Source organism: Chlorocebus sabaeus, chromosome 16, assembly GCF_047675955.1.
Source record: "Chlorocebus sabaeus isolate Y175 chromosome 16, mChlSab1.0.hap1, whole genome shotgun sequence".
Classification (NCBI taxonomy): Eukaryota; Metazoa; Chordata; class Mammalia; order Primates; family Cercopithecidae; genus Chlorocebus; species Chlorocebus sabaeus.
The window spans coordinates 8,441,955-8,466,974 of record NC_132919.1 but is presented as its reverse complement, the minus strand read 5'-3'; the positions used below and the strand labels follow the sequence as shown (position 1 = coordinate 8,466,974).

General features: G+C 38.5%; 1 protein-coding gene across 6 annotated transcripts in view; it reads left to right on the top strand.

Moving 5' to 3' along the window:
* MYH10 (myosin heavy chain 10) overlaps nucleotides 1-25,020 on the top strand; it is a 152,754-nt gene that overhangs the window by 5,403 nt on the left and 122,331 nt on the right. For 5 of the 6 annotated variants that reach the window (XM_008010308.3, XM_008010302.3, XM_073004685.1 and 2 more), the window contains exons 2-3: nucleotides 2,408-2,783; nucleotides 19,927-20,083. In XM_008010308.3, the coding sequence (XP_008008499.2) occupies nucleotides 2,408-2,783; nucleotides 19,927-20,083 (533 nt within the window). Of the gene's footprint in view, nucleotides 1-2,183; nucleotides 2,260-2,407; nucleotides 2,784-19,926; nucleotides 20,084-25,020 lie in introns of those variants that run through there. The other variant, XM_073004684.1, reaches the window with a different exon arrangement.

The following is a 25,020-nucleotide window of genomic DNA, read 5'->3' as shown; positions in this document are numbered from 1 at the left end:
CATAGCAACCACAGAACTTTGGAGCAGTGGTTGTCAAATGTGTCTTGGGACCAGCAATGGCAGCAGCATCTGGGAACTTGTTAGAAATACAAATTCTAAGGCTCAGGCTGGGCGCGGTGACTCACGCTTGTAATCCCAGCACTTTGGGAGGCCCAGGCGGGTGGATCACCTGAGGTAAGGAGTTCAAGACCAACCTGGCCAACATGGTGAAACCCCGTTTCTACTAAAAATACAAAAATTAGCCGGTCATGGTGGCAGATGCCTGTAATCCTAGCCACTTGGGAGGCTGAGGCAGGAGAATCACTTGAACCCTGGAGGCAGAGGTTGCAGTGAGCTGAGATTGCACCCACTGCACTCCAGCCTGGGTAACAGGGTGAAACTCCATCTCAAAAAAAAAAAAAAAAAAAAATTCTCAGGTTCTACCCTATACCTACTGAATCAGGTACTCTGGGATAGAGCTGAGTAATCTGTATTTTAATAAACCCTCTAGGTGCCACAAATGCATTACATTGCAACAAATACTTTCTGAAGAATCTTAGCTATTTGGTTCTAGTAAATTATTTTTTTAAATTTATTTTTGTTTGTTTGTTTTTGAGACGGAGTCTCGCTCTGTCACCCAGCCTGGAGTACAGTGGCACGATCTCGGCTCACTGCAACCTCCGCCTCCCAGGTTCAAGCAATTCTCCTGCCTCAGCCTCCTGAGTGGCTGGGATTACAGGCACCCACTACCATGCCTGGCTAATTTTTTGGTATTTTTAGTGGAGATGGGGTTTCACCATGTTGGCCAGGCTGGTCTCGAACTCCTGATCTCAGGTGATCCACCCATCCTGGCCTTCCAGAGTGCTGGGATTGCAGGTATAAGCCTCTGCACCCAGCTGGTTCTAGTAAATTATTATTAGGGGTTAAAGGGCTAGAATGTGTAACCATTATCAGTGATTAGTCTTTTAGGATACAAATAGAGCCCTTTAGAAGCTAGAGAAAGTTATAGCACATATACGCACACACTAAGTGCATAATATTTTTATACCATTTCAGGGATTTAGTTGAACTTGAGATTAGCTGATGGACTCAAGAACCTCTTAACAACCTTAGACTACTTTATGATTTCCTTTTGCCTACAAAGAACCCCTGGCATTTTTGGCTAGGGGAGTGGAGTGAAGGGAGGGGAGAAGTGGGGATTGGATAGAGCAAGAGTAGGTACTCAGTTGGCTTCTTCTGTTGGTTTGAGTGAAGTCATGGAAACCATGCCTATGAAATTTATAATAACTTGGAATTTGGAGTAGCAGCAAAAATGTTTAAGTTGGTATCAAATTTCAAAAAGATCCTGTCAGGCAATCATGATGAGTCACATCAGAAAGATGATGATGGATGTAAAATCCTGTCATTTGGTCCAAAAAGCTAATGCACAAGTAGAGGAGGGGACGTAGCTTAGCCACAAAGTGGTGGAGCTTTCTCTGCTAGCTCTTTGTGAGCCAATAGTAAATGGGTGCTAAATAAACCAACTAGGTCTTGAGATACATTAATTGTAAATGTCACAGAACCAGTACTTTCCTCGATGTGGCCAAGATTGTTGATGGTTCCTTTTTCTTCTGCACTGGTCAGACCGTATCCGGGCTATGATGTTTGCTTCTGGGCCACACACTTTAGAGGGAAGACAAGTATGTTGGCATCTGTTTAGGCAAGAGATCGGGCAGGGGAAGGAGTCTTGGTGAATGAGGGGTGGCTGCAGGGTGGGAATGGAGGCCTGAACAGCTACCATGACATATTCGAAAGGCTGCTGTGTGAAGCCAAGTTACGCTTGTGTTTTGTGGCCCCAGTTGATCACATTAAGACTCATGGGGCCATAGAAAAGCTATAGGGAGACTGATTTGGGTTATTCATGAGAAGAACTTTAAGTCTGTTATCTGAGGGTAGAATGGGAGGCATGTTTTAGATTCTTTAGATTCTTTACTCCTCTGACAATCATGTGTTTTTGTAGCTGTTGCCTTTTGGTCATATTAATGCCGGTACCACTTCATGAACCTTTTATTTCCCATCTTCGTTTTCTTTTTTTCCCCTTTTTAACTTAACTCCCTGTTTAATTTGTGGTGAGGGTGAAAGAGGAGATAAAGAAAAAAAAAAAGGTCAACCTGTAACTTTGCCTTTTCTTCTGTTTTTGTTTTTTTTTTTTTCAGCCCTCAGTAACTGAGGGCAAACCGGTTCATCAGACAACCAGAGCCATAATTTGTGGTCACCCCTGAAATTAACCTTGGAAACTCGGTTAGTATGGCTGTGAAGAGGTATACCCCAGCCCCTTAACACAGAGTTAATGCTTAATCTAAGGTTTTAAGTTTCGTAGGAAAGAAAAACGTGTACATTCTTTTGTGTTTCTTAAACATCTAATTTTGCGCTCCTCCTCTTCTCTTAGAGGCGATTGCTCTTGGATCCTTCCATTTACAATGGCGCAGAGAACTGGGCTCGAAGATCCGGAGAGGTATCTCTTTGTGGACAGGGCTGTCATTTACAACCCTGCCACTCAAGCTGATTGGACAGCTAAAAAGCTAGTGTGGATTCCATCAGAACGCCATGGTTTTGAGGCAGCTAGTATCAAAGAAGAACGGGGAGATGAAGTTATGGTGGAGTTGGCAGAGAATGGAAAGAAAGCAATGGTCAACAAAGATGATATTCAGAAGATGAACCCACCTAAGTTTTCCAAGGTGGAGGATATGGCAGAATTGACATGCTTGAATGAAGCTTCCGTTTTACATAATCTGAAGGATCGCTACTATTCAGGACTTATCTATGTAAGTATTTCTTCCAAATAATCATGTGAAGTGGTAGCTAGGAAATAATGTAAATTAAACATCTTGTCATAATCAAATGAGAATGTGGATTACCCAAACTCTCTGTTTAACTAATTTCTATTTCTATTTAAGCAAGATTTGTTGCTTGCTTACCCAGGTCTTGCTTTTCTTTGAATCTTAACACATTAAGTTTAAATAATACAGCCTGCAATTACATATAATAAAATGGCATTTGAAGACTTTTGTAGTGGTGTTCCGGAGCATAATAAGGTGGGAGAGAGCATGTAACAGGAAGACCAGAAGGTTTAATAAGGTAAAGAGAGTTGCATTAATAGGATGCAGACAGCAAAACGGTAGAAAATCAAGTGCATACCCAAGAGAGTAAAGTGGAGGGGCTGTAAGCTGAGAAATTTCTGTGGACAGCATGAACAGCTTCACTGGATGTGGGGAAGTAGGAAAGATGAATGCTGAGGTTTTTAAGAGGAAACAATTAGGGTAAGATTGAGGCTGGCTGGGGTCGTCCTGTGGTTAGCTGCTGCCATGAATGTTAAAGTCACCGACTATGTTCCTGACCATCTAGAAGAAGTTACTGAAAATCATAAGGGATAATGTAGAGAGGAAAAATGTAAGCCAGATACTAAAAATGACAAAATAGGTTTGAGGCAATGGTAGACAGGTGGCAATGATTTGAAGGAGATGGCATGTGTGGGACTTCAACTGACGATGAAGGGAAGTAGGGAGAAAAGTTGATGGTCGTGGTTTGAAATTGGAAAAGGGTTTTTGAATTTTACACAAGGAGTGTGCTACCGAAGGTCATGAATAATTCAAACTTCAGTCAATCAGAGGTAGTTTTCCCACAAAATTAGTTTAAGGAATATTTCTTAAGTGTCCCCTGTGCTCTAGGTGCTGGGGGTAGTACAGTGAAGAAGACAGGCCAGATCTCTGCCTTTGTGAAATGTCCGATCAGGAAATGAAACAGGGCTATGGAGAGAGTATGTAGGAGGATGGCTTTCCCCAGTGGGTCAGTTAAGGGCTGTTTGTGAAGGTAGCATTTGAGCTGGAGTCTGACTGGTGGGAGGCAGCTAGCCATGAGAAAAGCTGAGAAAAGAATGATTCATTCATGACCTTTGCCAGAGTAGTTTCAGCCAAGCCCGATAGATCTCCCTTATTTTCTTCTCTATGAGATAGGAGAGTAAGAGGCCACAGGGTTGGAACGGTGGCTTGAGGAGAATGGAAAGGCTTAGGAACAACCCTTATCCAATTTCAGACTAAGCCAGGGATAAGAAAGCAACTGGAGAGTGGCATTGAGAGTCCAGCTGAGACTGAATAACCACGTGTAGGGCGACCGCAGTTTTGTCTGGCTGTGTGATTTTGCCAGACCATGGGATTGCCCCAGGTCTGTGAATGTGGGGGCTTTGGATCTCCATGGCTCCCACAGTGAGAGGAGGATTCAGTGGCCGTCTTTAGAGTCCTGATTCGGTAGGAATGGGAGTCTGGCTGGAAGGGGCTGATGGATCAAGGCCTGGAGGTTTCCAGAATGTTGATGAACAGGAATCATGGAGTGAAGGGGTGAGAAAACTGCAAACTTAGGAGGTTGTGGTCAGACTGTAACGTCGACGTGTAAGATTTGAGAGGTGGATCAGTTTCAGATGAAGCCCATTGCAATCAGTTGTGCAGGTATGGAAATGTGATGTCACCATCAAAAGCTGTGCAGTGTGAGGAGGAGCCAGGCTGCCTTTCTGCCAGCCTTCACCTTGATTTCCCACACTGGCAGCTGGAGGTAGCTGCAAAGGGAGCTAAGTAGAAAAGGAATGAAAGAAAGGACAGGTTTTTTTGTTTTTGTTTTGCAGCCATTTCACATAATTCAGAGATTTTACAGTTATCTCTTACGAGTTTGTTGGATTTTTTTTTCCAACTTAACTCACGGACACCCTGAGTGAACTTCCGAGTTTCTTCTCAAAGCACAGCCTCCTTCTGCAGAAGAATCTGGATTTTTCTCAAAGACTCAAGGTCACACAGAGGTGGGGGTTTGGGAGGATCATATCTTCAATTAGTTGGGTGGAGAAAGGGTTCTTACCTAAGGTTCTAGTTGGAGAACTTGACTCTAAAGTCCGTCTCGTCAAGAGGATGGGGTTGAAGAGAGCCATGCTAGCATTGTGATAAATATGTATTGGGCTTTGAAATTAACCAGCCAGTTGAGATGATCAGTTGAGGCCAATGATACAGATACTAGGATAATTTGGGTAGAACCTTTTTTGGACATATTTCTACAGATAAGATATAACAAAAACTTATTTAAACAAATTAGGTTGCTAACAGGTTTAGTTATGTTCTTTTCTCACCTTTTCTTTGGATTTAGTCTCTCTGACCCCCAATTTCTCAGGTCATTAATTTTCATCTTTCCTAATAAAACAGTTTAAAAACCGTAAATGTCTTCTCTAATACTGTTTTAGCTCACATCACAAGTTTCTATATATAGTATTTATTCTTCAGTTCTAAATATTTTCTAATTCCTACGATGATTACTTTAACTAGTGAACCATTTAAAAGTGTATTTGTAAAATTTCAAAATGTTGATTTTTAAGTTATCTTTTTATTATTGATTTTTAAAATAATTACATCTCAATCACAGAATGTTATTCATATAGGAGACATTTTTTGTGTAGTATATTGTCAGCTTTTATGCGTAGTCTGTATGTATTTGCAAAGAATGTATGTTCTGTTATTGTTGAATATAGGGTTCTATATATGGCCATTAGATTAAGCTTTTTAATTGTATTGTTTATATCTTCCATAGCCTTGCTACTTTTTGTCTGCTTAATTTGTCAGTTACTAAGTGTGTGAAAAATCTCCCATTGTGTTTTATCAATGAAGTATGCATCCCTAAATGACACAGTTTAGTTTTGCCTGTTTTTGTTTTTGGTTTTTTTTTTGAGACAGTCTTGCTCTGTCGCCCAGGCTGGAGTGTAGTGGTGCGATCTTGGCTCACTGCAACCTCTGCCTCCTGGTTCAAGTGATTCTCCTGCCTCAGCCTCCCTATTAGCTAGGATTACAGGCTCGAGCCACCATACCCAGATAATTTTTTGTATTTTTAGTAGAGATGGGGTTTCACCATATTGGCCAGGCTGGTCTTGAACTCCTGACCTCAAGTGATCCACCTGCCTTGGCCTCCCAAAGTGCTGGGATTATAGGCATGAGCCACCTCGCCCGGCCTAGTTTTGCCTGTTTTTGAATTTTTATATAAATGAATCTCCTAGTGTGTAGCCTTTTGTGTCTTTTGTTGTTGTTGGCTTAGGATTACATTTTTAAGATTTATTCATATCGTTTTACGTTGATGTAACTCAGTAGCTCCCAAAGTGCGGTCTGGACCCCCTAGGATTTCCGAGACCCTCTCAGAGGAGCACACAAGGTTAAAACTATTTTTATAATAATACAAATATGTCATCAGCCCTTTTTACTGTTGACATTTGTAGTGATGGTGCAAAAGCAATGATAAATAAAACTCCTGACACCTTATCATGAATAAAGGCAGTGTAATAAGACCAAAGTGTACTAGAACCATTTTATTCTTCACTGCCACTTATTGGCACTTTTTTAAAAAATGCAATTTCGCTCAAGAATGTTCTTGGCAAAGCAGGAAAAATAACTGATTTTATTAAATCTCAACCTTTGGGAATACAGTTTTTTAATACTCAGTGTGACGAAATGGTAAGTATGCCTAAAGCACTTCTGATGCATATCAATGTATGATGGTTGCTTGAGGACTAGCATGTGGGTAGTTATTTGAGTTGCAAGCTAAACTTGCTACCTTTTAAATAGAATACTATTTTCATTTGATAGAGTGGCTGATAAACTGTGGTTACTCGCACAGAGGTATTTGGCAGACATTTTCTTGAAAATGAACAAAACGAGCCTGTCACTTCAAAGAAAACAACTGACTGTATTTGTTGCCAATGATAAAATTGGAGGTTTTATGTGAAAATTAGAATTTTAGGAAACTTGTATCTACCATCATGAACTTGACAGCATGTCAATACTTAAAAACCTTTCTGATATGATAGATGGTGATAATAATGAAAGTGGGTTTTTTTGATGTCATATAGTGAAATGTCATCATTTGAAAGACTTGCATAATTTAATGATGTGTGTATGGTGTCACGAAATCATGCATGGGTAAAAAGACTTATTCAATACGCAAGATAAACCAGTAGATTTTGATGCAGTGGAATATGAGAAGTTCACTGATAGGGTTTCAGATGGTACCTTGCATCTAAGTTTTAAGAAATTATCACTTGTTGGCCGGTCGCAGTGACTAACACCTGTAATCCCAGCACTTTGAGAGGCTGAGGCAGGCAGATCACCAGAGGCCGGGAGTTCGAGACCAGCCTGACCAACATGGAGAAACCCTGTCTCTACTAAAAATACAAAATCAACCAGGCTTGGTGGCACATGCCTGTTGTCCCAGCTACTTGGGAGGCTAAGTCAGGACAACCAGGAGACAGAGGTTGCAGTGAGCCAAGATCGTGCCATTGCCCTCCAGCCTGGGCAACAAGAGCGAAACTCCGTCTCAAAAAAAAGAAAAAATGAAATTGTCACTTGTTAAGTGTTAGTAGTGTCAAAGATCAGTATCCACGATTATCTGAAAAGACAGTTAAACCATTCCTCTCTTTTCCAACTAAATATCTGTAAGTCTGCTTTCTTCATGTGCTTCATCCAAAACAACATATTACAATAGACTGAATACAGCAATAAACATGAAAATTGAGTTGTTTTCGATTAAGCTAGACAATAAAAGTTTCGCAAGAATGTAAAACAGTGCCATTCTTCTCACTTTTGTTTTGGAAATGAAAAGTTATTTTTCATAAGAAATGTTATTTATATTAACATGTAATATATTTACTGTTTTAGAATGAATAGATATTTGTAAAACTTTATATTTTTTATGAAACGAAAGGTCTTTGGGGTCCTTAATAATTTCTAAGAGTGCAAAAAGGCCCTGAAATTTTAAAAGTTTGAGTAGTTTTTTCATTTTTGTTGGAATATAGTATTCCATCATAATATTTTTGACTCAATAAATTTATCTAACTATTCCACTGTTTTGTACACTGTTTTTTTCTGTCTTGGTAATATTATGATCAGTGCTTCAATGAACAACCATATACATGTACTTAGTGCACAATAGGCATGCCTTTCTGTAAGATGTGTAACTAGGAGTGGAATTCCTGGATGATAGGATATGCAGATCTGTAACTCATATCTTCAGCTTTTCTAGATAATGCCTGATTTAGTTAGAGTCCCAGAAGGAAACAGAAGGCTCTCAAACTAGGTATTTGAGAGTTTAATGAAGGGTTTTACAAATAATGTGGGTAGGGTTTAAAAAAATAAATGAGTACTAGTGCAGTATCTCAGCAGCAGTGATGGCTGAGAGCCCTTGAAACATCTTGATCTTTAAAGAAGCCTTAGAAAAGAGCTGTTGCCTCAACTCAGAGAGGTACCTGTGTGGAGAGGGCTACCTGACAGGAATTGCCTTCCTTAGAGGCATGAAAGTCAGCTCATGGTCGGGAGGGAGCCTAGGGAATAAATATCCTGACCTTCTGTTCTCACCCTTAGTCTCCTGTTGATGTCTACCATTGGTTGAACTCAGTTTGAAGCCAGAGGGGAAGGGAATTTGATGATTCTTTCCTTAGGGTCAGCCTTAATTCCGTCTGGAATTGAATGTTGTGTATGGTGTGAGGTTGGGACAAGATTCATTTATTTTTCCATATGGCTAGCCAGTTGACCCAGTGCCATTTACTAAAACATTATCTTTTCTCCACTGCTCCGAAGTGGCATCTTAGTCATAAATCAGGGTTCATAAGTATGCTTTTGACTCTATTATATTTCCTGGGTCCATGTGCCTATCTTCTAGCTAATATCACATTTTCTTAATTATTACAGCTTTATAATGTGTCTTGGTATTTAATGTGGTAAATCCTCTCCTTTTTGTTCTTTAAGATTGTTTTGGCTGTTAAGTTCTTGGCATTTCAATATAATTTTAGAATCTGCTTGTCGGTTTTTCATTTACGCACACAGCCTTGTTGAAATTTTGATTGGGATCTTATTGATTCTGTAGATCAGTCTGGGGAGAAATTAGGTCTTTATAATATTTTATCTTTAATTCCTGAGTAAACTCATTTATTTAGTTCTAAATTTTTATTAATATTGTTTTATAGGTTTCTTTGTAGAGGCCATGAACATCTTTTGTTATTTATTTTTGGATATTTTATTTTATTTGAATATTATTTAAATGGTGTTTAAATGTTTCCCTTATTATTCATATGGTATATAGATAATATATACGTAATTGTTACCATTATGTAGAAATACTATATTTTTCACAATTAATTTTCGTATATTGACTTTATCTTCAGTGACCTAAGTTCCTAAGTTTACTTATTGGTTATAATAGTTTAGCTGAAAATTCTGTTGGATTTTCTATGAGCACACATGTTGTCCACAAATAATGAGTTTTATTTTTTACTAAATCTTATATTTTTCTTTTTTTTTTTTTTTTGGAGACAAGGTTTTGCTCTGTCAACCAGGCTGGAGTGCAGTGGGATACTCATGATTTAATATACCCTCAACCTCCTGGGCTCAAGCGATCCTCCCACCTCCGAGTAGCAGGGACCACAGGCATGTACCACCATGCCTGGCTGATTTTTGTATTTTTGTAGAGACAGGGTTTTGCCATGTTGCCCAGGCTGGTCACGAACTACTCGGCAAAAGCAATCCACCTACCTCAGCCTCCCAAACTGTTGGGATTATAGGCATGGGCCACCATGCCCAGCTAGTTCACACGCATTTCTTTTACTTGCTTTATTGCACTGTCTAGAATTTTCAGTACAGTGGTTTTTGAACAGAAGTGATAATCAGAGGCATCCTTGTATCATTCCTGATCTCAGAGGGAAAGCTTTCAACATTTCATCATTAAGAATGATATTTGCTGTAATTGGTGTTTTTTTAAATACTGATTCTTTATCAGATTAAGGGAGATTTTCTTGTATTCCTGAATGGGTGATTTTTTTTATCCTGAATGGATGATTTTTAAAAAAATTAATGGATGTTAATTTATCAAATGTTTTTCATTATTTAATGAGATGATAATGTGATTTTTCTTCTTATTTTGTTATTGTGGAGAATTATGCATGTTTTTGAGTGTAAATTAACCTTGCAAAGACCAAGTATTCTTTATATATACACAAAGAGAGAGTGAGATTCCTAGATTCTGTTTGCTAGTATTTTGTTTAGGATTTTTGCATCTACATTCATCAGTGAGATTAACTTAAAATTTTCCTTTCTTATAATACCTTTGTCATATTTTGCTATCAAGATTATGCTGGTTTTATCAAATGAATTGGGAAATGTTTAATCTTTGTTCTCTGGAAGAGTTTGGATAGGATTGATGTTATTTCTTTTTAAAGTAATGATAGTGTTTTCTTTATGGGGAAGTTTTTCTATAATAGATATAGAACTTTTCAGATTTTTATTTGTGTGTTTTTTTTTTTAATTCTTTTCTTTTCTTTTTTTTTTTTTTTTTTTGAGGCAGGGTCTCACTCTGTCACCCAGGCTAGATTGCAGTGGTGCAATCATAACTCATGCAGTCTTGAAGTCCTGGGCTCATGTAATCTTCCTGCCTTAGCCTCCTGAGTAGCTGGGACCATGCCCGGCTAATTTCTGTATTTTTTATTGACGGGATTTCACCATGTTGGCCAATCTTGTCTTGAAACCCTGAACTCAAGCAATTTACCTACCTTGACCTCCCAAAGTGTTAGGATTACAGACATGAGCCACTGCTCCTGGCCTTGTGTCAGTTTTGATAATTATGTTTGTCTAGGAATTTATCTGTTTCATCTAAATGTTCAAATTTATTTGTATAAGTTGTTCATAATATGCTTATTTTCTGTAGGATTTATAGTCATGTTTTCTCTTATTCCTGATACTGATAATTTATTTGTATCATTTTAAAATGAGTGTCACCAGAGGCTTATCAATTTTTTTATTCTTTGCAAATAATAGACTTTTGACTTTGTTGGTCCTCTCTATGTGTACTTTAAAAGCTGTAAATTTCATTCTAAGTACTGCTAGAGCTGTATTCTACAAGTTTTAATATGTTACATTTTATTATCATTCAGTTGAAATTAATGAGGATGTTTTCTTTGACTCTGGGTAATTCAGAAGTGGATTGCTTAGGCTAGGCACAGTGGTTCATGCCTGTAATCCTAACACTTTGGGAGGCTGAAGTGGATGAATCACTTGAGGCCAGGAGTTCGAGACCAGCCTGGCCAAAATGGTGAAACCCTGTCTCTACTAAAAATTCAAAAATTAGCCAGGTGTGGTGGCACATGCCTGTGATCCAGCTACTCAGAAGGCTGAGGAAGGAGAATCGCCTGAACCCGGGAGGCAGAGACTGCAGTGAGCTGAGATCGCACCACTGCACTCCAGCCTGAACAACAGAGTGAGAATCCATCTCAAAAAAAAAAAAAAGTGAATTGTTTACTTTCTCAATCTAGGGGATCTTCAGGTTTATTTTATTATTTCTAATAGATTCCCCCCTTGGTCAAAGAACATGCCTTCAATAATTTCAATCCTTTTATATTTGTTAGACTTGCTTTATGGTTTGTTATGTGATTAGTTTGGTAAAGGGTCATTATGCACTTGAAAAATACGGATACTTTATTATCTGTCATTTCAATTACTGTGAAAATCCCTTCCTTTTTACTTCTGTCCATTTTTGCTATGTACATGCTGAAGCTATTATCACGTATATACAGATGTAGAAATTTGATGTCAGATCATGGAATGGTCATTTTTAGTGATGTTATTTTCTTGCAAAGTCTGGTATTTGCATTAGCCTTTTTTTTTTTTTTTTTTTTGATTAGCGTTTGTGTGGTTAATTGCTTTCTTAACTTACTTTCAGCTTTTCTGTGCCTGTGCATTTAAAATGTGTCTCTTATAAATTGCTTGTGGTGGTTATTTTTGTCTCACATTTGACAATATTTTTTAGCTGGAATGTTTAGTTTATGTACACGTGATGTAATGACTGTTAAATTTTAGCTTAAATCTGTCCTCTGATTCATTGCTTGCTTTTTATCCTACCTGCTCTATGTTTTTTTTTAATCTTTTTTTTCCATTGGTTAATTTTTATTATTCTGTCTTTTCGCCTCATTAGCTATACAGTTTTGCTGTTCTCTTAGCTATTCTTTTAGTGGTTACCTATTCTAACATGGATCCTCGACCTGTTAGATATGTGGAGCCTCTTATTCCTTTGTAGACCATAATAGGTAGAGCCTGAGAACACCTGAATAATTTTCTTTCCTCTTACTTCCTAATTTATGTGCTTTTGTTGTTTAATTCCCTCTGTATTTTAAAACCCACAAGACACATATTACATTTTGATACTGTCAATATTCATTTCATTTTATCCATTACTTTTTTTTTTCCACATCTTTTAGCTTCCATTCTTTTAGAAAGGAACTCTTTTATCTGAAGTATCTACTCGTCCTTTATTTTTGAAGTTTTTTTGGTTTTTGCTGGATTTGGAATTCAGAGCCGGCGGTGGTTTTCTTTTAACATTGTGAAAATGCCATTGCATCGGGTTCTGCCTTTCGTCTTTTTCTGTTGAGAATTCAGCTTGTAGTTTGACTGTTATTCCCTTGAAGGTCATCTGTATTCCTTTCCCCACCCCAGCCACTGGCCGTCTCTAAAATTTTCTCCGTCTTTGAATTTCAACACTTTGACTCTGATGGGCTTAGGTGAAGTTTTATTCTGTATATAGTGAGTCCTCCTTGTCTTCAAGGGATACAGTCTAAGATCCCCAGTGAATGCCTGAAACCACAGATGGTACTGAACCATATCTAAATGATGTTTTTTCCTAGACATACATACCTTTGATAAAATTTAACTTACAGTTTAGGCATGGTAGGAGATTAACAACAATAACTATTAATAAAATAGAACAATTAAAACAATATACTTAATAAAAGTTATGTGAGTATGATTTCTCTCTTTCAGAATATAAATTCATGGATAGAAGATTCATTCTTACCATAGATTGTAGCAGCCTCAGCATATGATTTTATCCCTATTAAGTTGAAAACTTACCATATCACTTAAAGGTGGCACTTTATGGCTTCTCTTGGGCATATCACAATTGCCAGCATCACTACTCTTGTGTTCGGAGCTATTCTTAAGTAACATAAAGGTTACTTGAACACAGTTGATCTGAGATCTGGGAGGGCTACCAAGTGACTAATAGCTGTACAGCATGATGATGCTGGACGAAGGGATAGTTCACGTCGTGTGCACGATGGAGCGGAATTGTGCCACATTTCATCACACTGCTCAGGACGGTGTACAATTTAAAATGTGTGAACTGTTTATTTCTGGAGTTTTTCACCAAATATTTTTGGACCACAGTTGATTGTGGACAACAAACTGCAGAAAGTGAAACCACAGATAAGGGGGACTACTGCATTCAGCGTGGAGATTGTAGTGGTCTTGACTCTGTGGCTTGATGGCTTTTGTTGATCTGGGAAAATTCTTAGCCATTATCTCTTCAGATACTGCTTCTGCCTCATTCTTTTTTCTCCTTCTTGGACTCACATACTTCACATGCCAGATCGTTTCACCATGTCTCATCTGCCTCTCACATTCCTCTACATTTTCATCCTTGTTTTTCCCCCATGGTTCACTCTGGCTGTTTGCTTCTGATTAAAATGTCACGTAACTAATTCTTTCTTCAGCTGTATCTAGCTTGCTGTTTAACACATGAATTCTTAATTGTAGTTACTGGTTTTCTTTTTCTGTTTTGTTTTGTTTTTCAGTTTTCGAATTTTCATTTGAGTTTTTCCTTTAATAGTTTCCAGTTCCCTGTCAGAATCCTCAGTCATGTCTTTAATTACTTGAACATATTGTAACCCAGGGCAATAATACAAGTCAATAAAAATAGACATACAGAGGTTCCAGATATTATCTTGGATTTCAGCCACAACTTGTTGCCTCATATGCCCAGTTATTGTGTACAAGGAATTGTGAAAATAATTTGAGACTCTGGATGGCATTAAGGTTATTCTAGAGTTTTGCTTTGGGCAGACAGGCTTAGGGAAACTAGGCCATGTAGTCCATGCAGGAATTGACATCTTTTCCAACCAGGCTTCATGCTGTGTAGGGTCTGGTCGGTTTCTCATAGTCTTAACTCTTAGGGTATAGCCATCAGGGTCCCAGCTGAAAGCCTGGGGTATTTACCACCCCCACCACCTACCTCTCCCTAAGTAGGCTGGAATGTTTTAATTTTGTTCTCTCAGACTTTTGTGCTGCTGAAAGCTCTGCTTAGCATCTTCTCAGCAACAGGTTTTGAGATTCCTAACTATTATCTATCTAAGAAAGAAATAACAATTCCATATCATCAAATATTCAGTTACTTTTCTTATTTTCCTTATGTCTCATACATAATCTCATAAATAGTTGGTCAGTTCGATTCAGGATCCAAACCAGGTTGACATATTGTGATTGGTTGCTCAGTCTGTTTTGTGCTGCTATAACAAACTAACACAGATTGTATGATTTATAAACAAGAGAAGTTTATTTGGCTTACGGTTCTAGAGGCTGGGAAGTCCAGGGTCAAGGGCCTGCATCTGGTGAGGGCCTTCTTGCGGCGTCATTCCATGGGAGAAGGTGGAAGGGCAAGAAGAATGTGCTCAAGAGAGAGCAAGAGATAGAATTTATAGCCTCAAGCCCTTTTATAATTGGCATTAATCCATCGATGAAGGTGGAGTCCTCATTGTCCAAGCACCTCTCATTAGGCCTTACCTCCCAACACTGTTGCATTGGGGATTAAATTTCCAGCACATGCTTTTGTGGGGACACAGTCAAAGCATAGCAGTTGTTATATCACTTTTAATCTCGCTCTTCCCTCTTTTTTTTTTTTTTTTTTTGCTTCTGGAGATAGGGGTCTCACTATATTGCCCAGGCTAGTCTTGAACTCCTGACCTCAAGTAATCTTCCCACCATGGCTTCCCAAAGTACTGGGGTTACAGACATGAGCTACCATGCCCAGCCACTTCCCCCCACCCTTTTTTTTTTTTTTTTTTTTGCATACTATAGGATTGCAATCAACAAAGTCCAGAATTTCCCATATTCTGTGGTGCTCCCTATAAACTGGAAGGAGAAAAATCCATAAATTGGATCCAGAGGCTTAAACGGATTCAGATTCAGGAGACACTCAGTGCCACATTGTCTCTCACGTTATGATGCTGAGATTGATCAGCAGTGAGTCATTTTAGGTTTTGCCGGCCTGATTTGTGCATTAGGAGTGGTGTCATCTGCCAGTCACCTGAGGATTTTAATAGTGATGGACATTGTCCATATCTACTGTGGCATTGGGGGGCTGCAAAATGGTGAATCTAGTGCCATAATTCCTTCTGTGTTTATTATCTTAGTGAATTCCTTTTAATTCAATGTATATGCCTTACACACACACAGTTTTCTCAAGTTGTTTTTTTGTTTGTTTTTTACAGAGTTTTTTTCTATTTTCTCTCAAAGGAGCAATAGCAACTAATGTTAGTTATCCTTCCTGTGCCCTCTATGTCTTGTTATTACTGATAAGTTTTGTCTTTGTAACGTCCTTTTCTTTTATTATTTTACCATTGTTCTATTTTTCTTTAAGAAGGATGCTCTCCTAGAATAAATATCTGCTCTTATCACTTGATTTCTTGAGGTATCCATTCTGCTCTTTATTTTCTCCACTGTGGATTTTAATTTTACTTTTCCAGATGATTCCTTACAGTCTTTTCTGGCCCTGGTCACCTATTTTTTTTCTGATACATCTCTGTCCTAATATGTAGACTCTATGTTATACTATATTCTGTTGCAGATATAAATCTATCTCCTAAAGTTTTCTTTTAGTGATTTTATAGATAATTTCCACCGGTAATTTCTTTCTGAATCCTCTGAATGATGATCTTTTCCTTATTATGTAGGTTTTTTTTCAAAATTTGCCTGTGAATTTTACCTAGGTGCAGTGTTTGCAGGTGGTATGGGTGAATTATTCTTTCCTCCCTCCCTTTCCTTCTGGATGGTGGTCTGATTTCTTCTGAGAGCTACAGTTGGGATGTAGGGTTATATGATATTCCCAGTTCAATCCCCGTTCCCAGTAGGAGGCTGTTGTATCTCTGCTCCATTGTGTTGACATTTGCACCAGCCTCCACTGTCTATTTCTCTAATCCTTTGAACCTATGAAACAACGCATATACATAGCCCTGCTTTCTTAAGCAGAGGCCTGTCCCTTCCAGGCTGAGTAAAATTTCCCAATCCTAGACGGAGGAAGATAGGCATTCCAGGCAGAGTGGTCAGCATAGGGTGGGAGCCTAGAGGCATAAAGCAGCATCGTGTGCTTGAAAATTTGTAAATTTTTCCGACGGCAAAGATTTTTGTATGTCTCACTTAGGTAAAGTATACAGTAGTGTTATTACGCAAACTTATATTTCAAGCTTTTGCGGCTCTTCAGGATTTTCCCAAGGCTCTGGCAATCCAATATTTCCAGCTGCCCAGGAGGCATCCTGCTTGGCTCACCCACCACACCACAATGTCAGTACATTAGAAGAATTCGTTATCTTTTCCCACAAATCGGTTATTTTTCCTTCCATGATTAATGTTTCTGTAAGGCCTGGAGACCTTGGAGTCCTCTTTGACTTAGGTCTTTAATGGCTTTTCTGTATTGAAAGTTTCTGAGCACTGTGAAGTCTCCAGCCTTCTCTATTTTGTGTTGCCTTTTCTCTCATCTAGGCCCTGTTGTGCCAGGACAGTTGAGCAGTCTCCGCGTGTCTTCCTGCTTCTCACCTTTTGCCCCTTCAATGTGTTCTCCATATGGCTGCCAGATTTATACTTTGGCTAAAATGCTTGTTTCATCCAATCACTTTTCTCTCCTGAACCTTGAATACCTCATCACCCATGAAGGACAAAATCTGAATTATTCAGTTTGTCTTTCTAGGCCCTTATCGCTCACATTCCGTAGTACAAACTATTTTTGCTATGCTGGTCTTCTCACACTGCCTCGAGTATATCCTGCCACTGTAAGAGTTTTGTGCTTTTACTACTTTAACAGGAATTCCTTTATCCCTTCTTTTGATCCCATAGTCTTTAAAAAGAACATCAAAGACTGAATTTTTTACTTTGTTCTACAGTCTCTGACAAGGTGGTCATGACTTTCAGTGCCTGGAGTTTGTTGTGTTCTGCCCCAGAGCTTTCTGTTATTGATACCTGTTCATCTTTCTCTTTCTCTTTTTGGTGCTTTCCATTGTAGCTTGTTTAGTGTGCATCTATTTGTCTTCATACCCAGAGTGTATGTTTCATAAAGAAGCTTAGTATCTTGTGTGTGTATTCAAATACTTAGTAAAGTTCATTTGAACTTTCAGGTCTCCAGAATAATTGTTTTAACAACATATTGCCTTCCTACCATGTGTGTGGGGGAAGATAGAAGTGGTGCAGTATCAATTCAGTGATCAGTTTATACAAGAGCTCAATACTTGAGCTAACTTTTTAGGTAGTTAGAAGTCAGGTTTATTAAACACTTTAATAATGTTCCTTCTTAAGCATTGATTACTGCTGCATTTTGGCAAGCATGGGATACTGATGATTAGTTAACCTTTTATATTTTTGATGACTAACTCATATTTGTGAGACTTATTCTCACTTATTCTAGTCCTCAGGAAAGTGCCTAACGCATGGTAGACACACATGTTGGAGTTACTTCTGATTAAACAAGTCAGTTATGATCTGTTACCATCCCATACATACTATGGGACACTAAACTGAATTTGTATATTTTCGCTTTCTTGGAGCTTTTTTCTTTTCTCGTCTCTAATTATTTGCCTGTTATAAAATTGAAGAGTATAATCTGTAGCTTCATGATAGACCGTGATCTAATTTTTGAATGAGAAAATGAGGTTGGGTGTACAAAAATTCATCAATGTGTGGTTGCGATTTGTTAACTTTATATAAATTAAACTCAGTAAAAAAGTATTGAGGTTGCCTCTCCTTTGTTTTTCTCACCCTTAATAAAGCCCCTATTTTTACTGTTCCTCATTGCCTTTTTGTCCTGTGGGCAGCAAAGATATACAGGACTAGTTAGACAAGAGACGATTGGGAGAAAGTGCAAGGTGATGGTCTGGGAAGCCCAAGGGCCACCCAGGGTTCGCAGAGGTCTGTACTTTGCATACAAGAAGTCCAAGAGTCTGAAGACTTGAGGAGTCAATAGTAGTAATGTAGCCTCAGGCAAAGAACGGACAGATAACCTCCTGGTCTGCTCAGTAGTAAGGCTTCAGCAAACAGCCCAAGTCTGAATTTAGGATGGGGCCCTTTGCCCCTTCTACACTACTAACCTAAGTAGGAAGTGCGTTCTACATCTGGGCCTGCAATTGTGAGTTCAGGAAAATACAAGGAGGGCAGCCAGAGAGACAGTTTTGATCACTTGAAATTTTTTGGCAGGCTTTCATTCTCTTGGTTTAGCATTAGTGAACAGAGTAGCCTCTGGAGGGCTTTCTGGTGGCAATTGCTGGGGGTTTCAGCTCTTATGAACGCAGCTGTTAGTTAGAACCCCCCTTAGTGTTCCCTGGGGAAGCTGGCCATGCCGTGCCAATTCTCCAGCCTTTTCTCATGTCCTCTTGCTTTTAGATTTTGGTCTACCCAAATCACCTTAAATAAAAGGTCTGTTTCGTAATGCAACTGAATGCCCTTCCAGATGCCTTCAGTCGCTGAGAGGGTTAGAGCATCTGTCAGCAGTTCTGACTGCTCTTATTTTTCCATAATGCCCAGAATCAGTTTTGTAGAATATTCTCAGAACTCATTGTGTCTATATTTAAAAAACCCGCAAGTCATAAGCATTCATAGGGCCAATTCTGTGTAATGGTTACAGTATTGATCAGGAAAAGTTTGTATCTTCTAGCCTGGCAGCTTTTATTTACTGAAGATCTCAAAGAGCTTTTGTTTATTTGGCTTATGTTTGTTGATATTTACTGTATTAGTAATTAAAATACATTTTAAAATCTTTATTAATTCATTTAAAAAGAATAGTAGTAAATCATGACAAGTTAACATAAATACATTTTTAAGAAAAAAAAAAATCCCTGTATTTTCCAAAACAAAAAAAATTAGATGGATGAAAACTCTTACATTTTTGCAAATCTCTTTAGCATTAACCAAACTAGCTGGACTCTCATATCTGCTTTTGCATTCTTTTTTTTTTATAATATGTTATTTTGGTTAAAGTATATGAAGAAAATCCAGCCATAGAGATATTTAGTTGGAAAAAAAGAAGAGTGTTTTTTTGGTTTATTTTTGTTTTTGTTTTTTGAGATGGAGTCTCAGTCTGTCGCCTAGGCTGGAGTGCAGTGGCGTGATCTAGGCTCACTGCAACCTCCGCCCCCCGGGGTTCAGGCAATTCTCCTGCCTCAGCCTCCTGAGTAGCTGGGATTACAGGAGCCTGCCACTGTGCCTGGCTAATTTTTGTATTTTTAGTAGAGACGGGATTTCGCCATCTTGGCCAGGCTGGTCTTGAACTCCTGACCTTGTGATCCACCTGCCTCAGCCTCTCAAAGTGCTGGGATTACAGGCATGAGCCACCATGGCCGGCCAAGAAGAGTATTTTAATACCCATTTTAGATAATTGTGGATATTCTTCTTTGATACTGTACTCAAACTGGACAAATGCTATTATCTTAAAGATTAATTGCAATGTGGAATCTGAAACTGCATTAACGAGCTTTCACACCTTGTGTACTCACAAGAGAATGAATGTAAAAAGTAAATAACATATTGATTGTACCCTATGATAGCCCCATGAAGTCAGGAAGCTCACATTATTTCTACTTCATGGATGAGGAAATTGAGTCCCGCAGAGTGCCACTTAATAAGCTGTGGGAGAACTACTTGTGGTTCATAGTACTAAATTGCCCATTATAGGCTAAGTTTAATTTGGGGGATAGATTATAATTATCCAAAAGGTAAAGATCTCCTGCTTAAATGACTGTGTGGTTTCTGTCTCCTCATTGGACCCTGACCGATAAATGCAGAGGTTTTTTTTTAATACTCTATTTTATTTTTATTCTAGACTTATTCTGGACTCTTCTGTGTAGTTATAAACCCTTACAAGAATCTTCCAATTTACTCTGAGAATATTATTGAAATGTACAGAGGGAAGAAGCGTCATGAGATGCCTCCACACATCTATGCTATATCTGAATCTGCTTACAGATGCATGCTTCAAGGTAATTGGAAATATTTGAATACTAAATGCTCAGAATTTCTTAAATGTAATTTAGTGTTTTTTAATGTCTCAGTGTATTCTACAAAAGTTTTTCATTTTATTTTTTAATTAATAAAAAAGTAATGTTTGTTATAGAAAAATTGTGAGTTTTTAAGATTAAAACAGACAACGTAGCCATTTTCTGTATGGTAAGTATGTTTGTTGCTCTAAAACAATACCTCATAAATTTATATGTTAAAAAACATCTAGTTTTCATATACATTTGATTCCCACCACAAGCCAGTCTAACCGAAGCTCATTATATTAGGTTTTAAAACCAATAGGAAGAATAATAGGAAAGGTGGATGCTTCACTGGGGAAAGATTATATAAAGTATTATTTGTGATTTAAAAGCATGTAAAAGGTGACAATAAAAGTTAAAACACATGTGTTAAGTTGGTTGATTTTGATTTTGTTCCTTTGGATCAGAATGAATATAAATTTGAGGAGTCATTCATTTGAACCCTGGCTTTAGACACAATGATTTATGGAGGGACATTTTTGAAAAACCAGAATGTAGTGGTTTTGAATGCAATTAATATTATTGCTCTACGAGACTTCATTTAAACATGGGAGTTCCTGGTGCTACGTGAAAATCCAATCTTCTGTAATAACTCTCCCTCTCTCTCTCCTTTTTAATGTATTTTTTGTTAATAAATTCTATAAGTTTTAATAAAAAACATAAGGTTCTTATAAAATCATTCCACAATCTTCAGAAAACAGGCTGTGCTGCACCCACTTTTCATCAAATTGCAGGTCATGGCAAGTCCTTTTTGGTGATTAGGTCTGAAGGATAGTGTGAAGGAATTAATAAAGTACAATACCCGTGTCCTACTTCTAGTTTGTGTTTGGATACTTACTATATACCAGATCTTCCAGGGCAAACAGAAAGTACTTCAAGACTAGGATAGTGTCATACCTAAGTTGGTAAGGACACTTTTGTAATTAAAAAATGATCTTAGGCTTTTAAAGAAAGATTAAATTTAATAATTTTTTTTGGAGTTCAATACAATTTCTTAGTATTCTTTAGGAATACTAAGAAATGGCTAGGACTGTGAAAAATTGCTGTTAGATATGGAGAATGAAGAATCATCCACTCTTTGTGTTTTTGGTTCTGTCTCTGTTAAGAAGAATGATCTTTAGATGCAGAAAAGTGTATTAGTGAGCAAACTATGCCATATGTGGGAGAAGAAATTGAAGAAAGTGCCCTCCTTCTCTGATTAAGCCCATATTGTTCCTCATTTAAACAGATACATCTTACAGTTGAGATTGTTGACCCTCTGGTCTTTGAAGTATTCTATAGAAGGGGAGTTTCCAGAAAGCTAGGGACAGGCTCATATGTATCACTCTAATTTTTAAAAAGGGGAACCTTTAAACCAATCCTTGGGCTTGAAATATGTTAAGAGAGCAGTCTGAAAACAATGCAAATATATTGATTAATGACTGATTAATGACTGAGGTTGGCCAGGTCTATCAGGATGTGCACCAAAGGGTGTGTGCCCCCTTTTAACATTTTTATCAGCATACTTGAAGAGGTGGGATGCATGCCCATAAAATTTGCCAATGGCATGAAACTGGGAGGGATAATAATACATTTGATGAACAGAAACAGCATTTAAAAATTTCGTGACTGGTTGAATGAGGAGTTGGATCTAACATGATAGTTAACAGATAATAATATCCCATTAGTGGGTTCCCAAACCAGCTGTATGGATACAGTATGAAGAAGAATTGTTGGCTCTGTGGCTTTGCTGGTGAAAACTCCTCTTGAGTAAACAGAATGAGGAAGATATGAGGCAGATACGGCTTATCAGCATATCATATTATTATTAATATCATTTTAGTGCTAGAATAAACATTTATTGAAAATTACTGTGTGCCAAGCACTGGGTAAAGGCTTTGTGTCTGTTATACAGTGCATGACAAGCTTGTAAAGTAAATAGAATTACTGTCCCTATTTTACTAAGGCACAAGAAAGCGAAATAAATAACTTGACGAAGAAAGTGTATAAGTGAAAAATACAAGCTAGGATTCAAAACCAAGCAGTGTGACACATTCTTATCCACAATAATAAACTTCCATGTGAAAGTTAAAAGGAATTAGTTGATGGTTTTGATTACATAAAAATTTAAAAGTTTGATACAGAAAATGAAAACAACCCACTCTAAACAATTTCCCTTTGTATTTGATTTTGTAAGTAGGGGGCTACCTGCTGGTCTACTACACGACATAAGTGAGGGGGCATCTTCAGGGCTAATCAGACATTAGCATAGGCAGCATTGCTGATAAAGCTCACACTAGCTGCCAATGCCAATCAATCTAGGTCTTCAATTACAAATGTGAATGGATAGCCAAGTGTCACTGGCCCTAAGAAGAGGATCAATAGCTTGACCGAGGACCATGTGGAGAATTCAGAGCACGTGGCCCCACTGATCTATCATTTTAGATTCAATTCCCCATCCAAGCTGCCAAGAGCTTTTAAGATTCTGTTTCTTTCATCCAATGTATTTATCATCCTTCCTAGTTTCATATCATGTACAAACTTTTTTGGTCACACATCCCACATCTTTAAGTGTATTAATAAAAAATATTGAAAAGTTTTTGCTTTTTATATGAAAAAGCAGCAAGGTAGCTTAATTTTTTTAATTGGATTTTAGGGGATACTGGATCAAAATGCAGTTGTGTGCCTGGCACATAGTACTTGCTCAATAAATATTTGTTGAATGAATTAATGAAAGCGGAATTCTTAGATGTAAACTTGATTGCAGAAAATCAGGCATTCATTAAAAGCGTGGAATGGTAGATTAGACACAATTGGAAACTAAAGCAGTAGATTTGAAGACTAGAATGGAAACCAAAAAGAATCAGATGGTACTTATGAGAGAAAGAGTCGGAAACATGGAATGTGTGTGTAGACTCTTGGGTTCCATGAAAAAAGTGATACTTTTGAAAAAGGTCACTGGAATTAAAAAACACACTCAGGTCTTCAGATAAAAGTGCTGGGTGGAAATAATGAAAGGAAACATGCCTCGTCTTGCATACCTTGGTGGATAGGGTAACATGACATGCTGTCCATGGAAAGGGAGTCAGTAGCATCAGGCTTTTCATTTGCAATACTGTGTGTTAGGAACTGAATTCAGGAACACTGAGGCCTCTACCCTGCACATAATCATCTGAGGTCACCTAGGACTACCTACAGTGAGGCTCACCACTGTGTGGCTTGTCTTCCTTTGCTCCTGACACCTCACCAGCCCAGTTCCATCCCAGCTAGCTTCCATTCAGCAGCAGGCAACCAACACTGCTACCAACCCCTGTTGACCTGGATAGATGGAAAGGAAAGTTTTGCTCGCTGTAACAATACCTGCAGGGGCCACCTTTTTAGGCCACCATGAAAATTTAAGACCTGAGAGTCCACCATCTTCATGGAATCCTGGAATGAAATTCACTGTGTTTCCAGTCATGTTTTCATTTCCGTAATATTCCCTTTTCATTTTTGCCTTAGGTAACTCTCACTCTCCGATGTGCAGACCTTCTCTATGTTTAGTATCTTCAGTGAATATTTTCTTTTCCTTCAAGCTTTAGCTGAGACTTGGCTTTCCCCCGCATATGGGGTATGAGCCCACTTAGTGAAGAGGACTCCATCACTCAAATCCTATGCACTGGGAGACAGGGTTAGTGTCCTTATTAACACTGTGTCTATGTGTCTGCTAAACCGTTACTCCTTTACTGCCTTGGGAAAGCTGCACCTCCCTCACCACTCATTACTTTCAGCAGCTTTCTTCTTGGTTCCTCTCCTCATTCCATAATGGGCCTCAGCACATTGTTTTCTCTCTGCCTCAAGCCTTGCCGTTACCATGTGTTACTTCATAGTTTTTAATGGACAGTCAAGTCCCTTGATCGTAAGGTCCTTCATTTCCGCCGTCTCTGACTTATGCCACCAACATCTATGGTGATGCTCGAGACTTTGCCATATTTTAGAATTACCTGATTTTTCAGATAATGTTTCAGAAGTTCTGTTGCAGCGTCCTTCCATATTGGTAGTCCAGTCAAGAAGTCTCCTAAATGTGTTCTTTGCCTTCATGTGGATCCTCAGCCCATTAGTTGTTCTTCTTTCCCCCTATATGTTAACAACACCCTTCACTTTGTTCCTTGTATAGTGTAGATTTCATGGCCTTCTTCTATCCATTTCCTAAACCCCTCCCTTGTCGCATTGTTCATTGGTTATACTTGTTTAGTAAAACTCCCACCCTGGATGAATCAAGATATTTATCTCTTTTAATGCTCTTACTTGGGTTGCTGATGCTTCTAGAGTTATACTCACACAATGGAACACACAAATGCCACTGTAATTTTATGACCAGGAGCCCTGATTCTACTGTCAACTCTTGCTAATCCTACCTTGTTCCTCCCACTCTCCATAATGACTATTTCAAACCTCTGCAGGCTCCAGATCTCTGGGTCCCTCCTTGCTCCTCTACTCCCTGGCTGATGGCTTGTTCCCACTTGGAGAGGCACTGCCCCAGCTTGCTGAACAGATCGTTCTCTCTTGTGTCTACTCCTGTCAAAGGCTGGTCTTACCAAGTCCGTCACCTCTGATGCTGAACACATCCTCTTAACCTTCTGAGGAATCTCGTGGTGTTGATTATTCTGGGTTGTGACTGTATCCTCTGCTTCTCTTTTTATAGGCTCCTAACGTTAGCATTACGTTTTCCCTATTAACTAAAGTTCTACCCATTACTTTAAATAAGAAAGTTAGTTCTTTTCACCTTCCTTTTACAGCCAGATTTTTCAAACCAGTGTTGCAGGTGGGTAGGCAGATATGGTTGCTGGCAGGAGCTTGTGAAAATGAAGCAGGGTTTCAGCTGAGAGTGAGGAGGAGGGAGGAGAGATTGGAGGTTT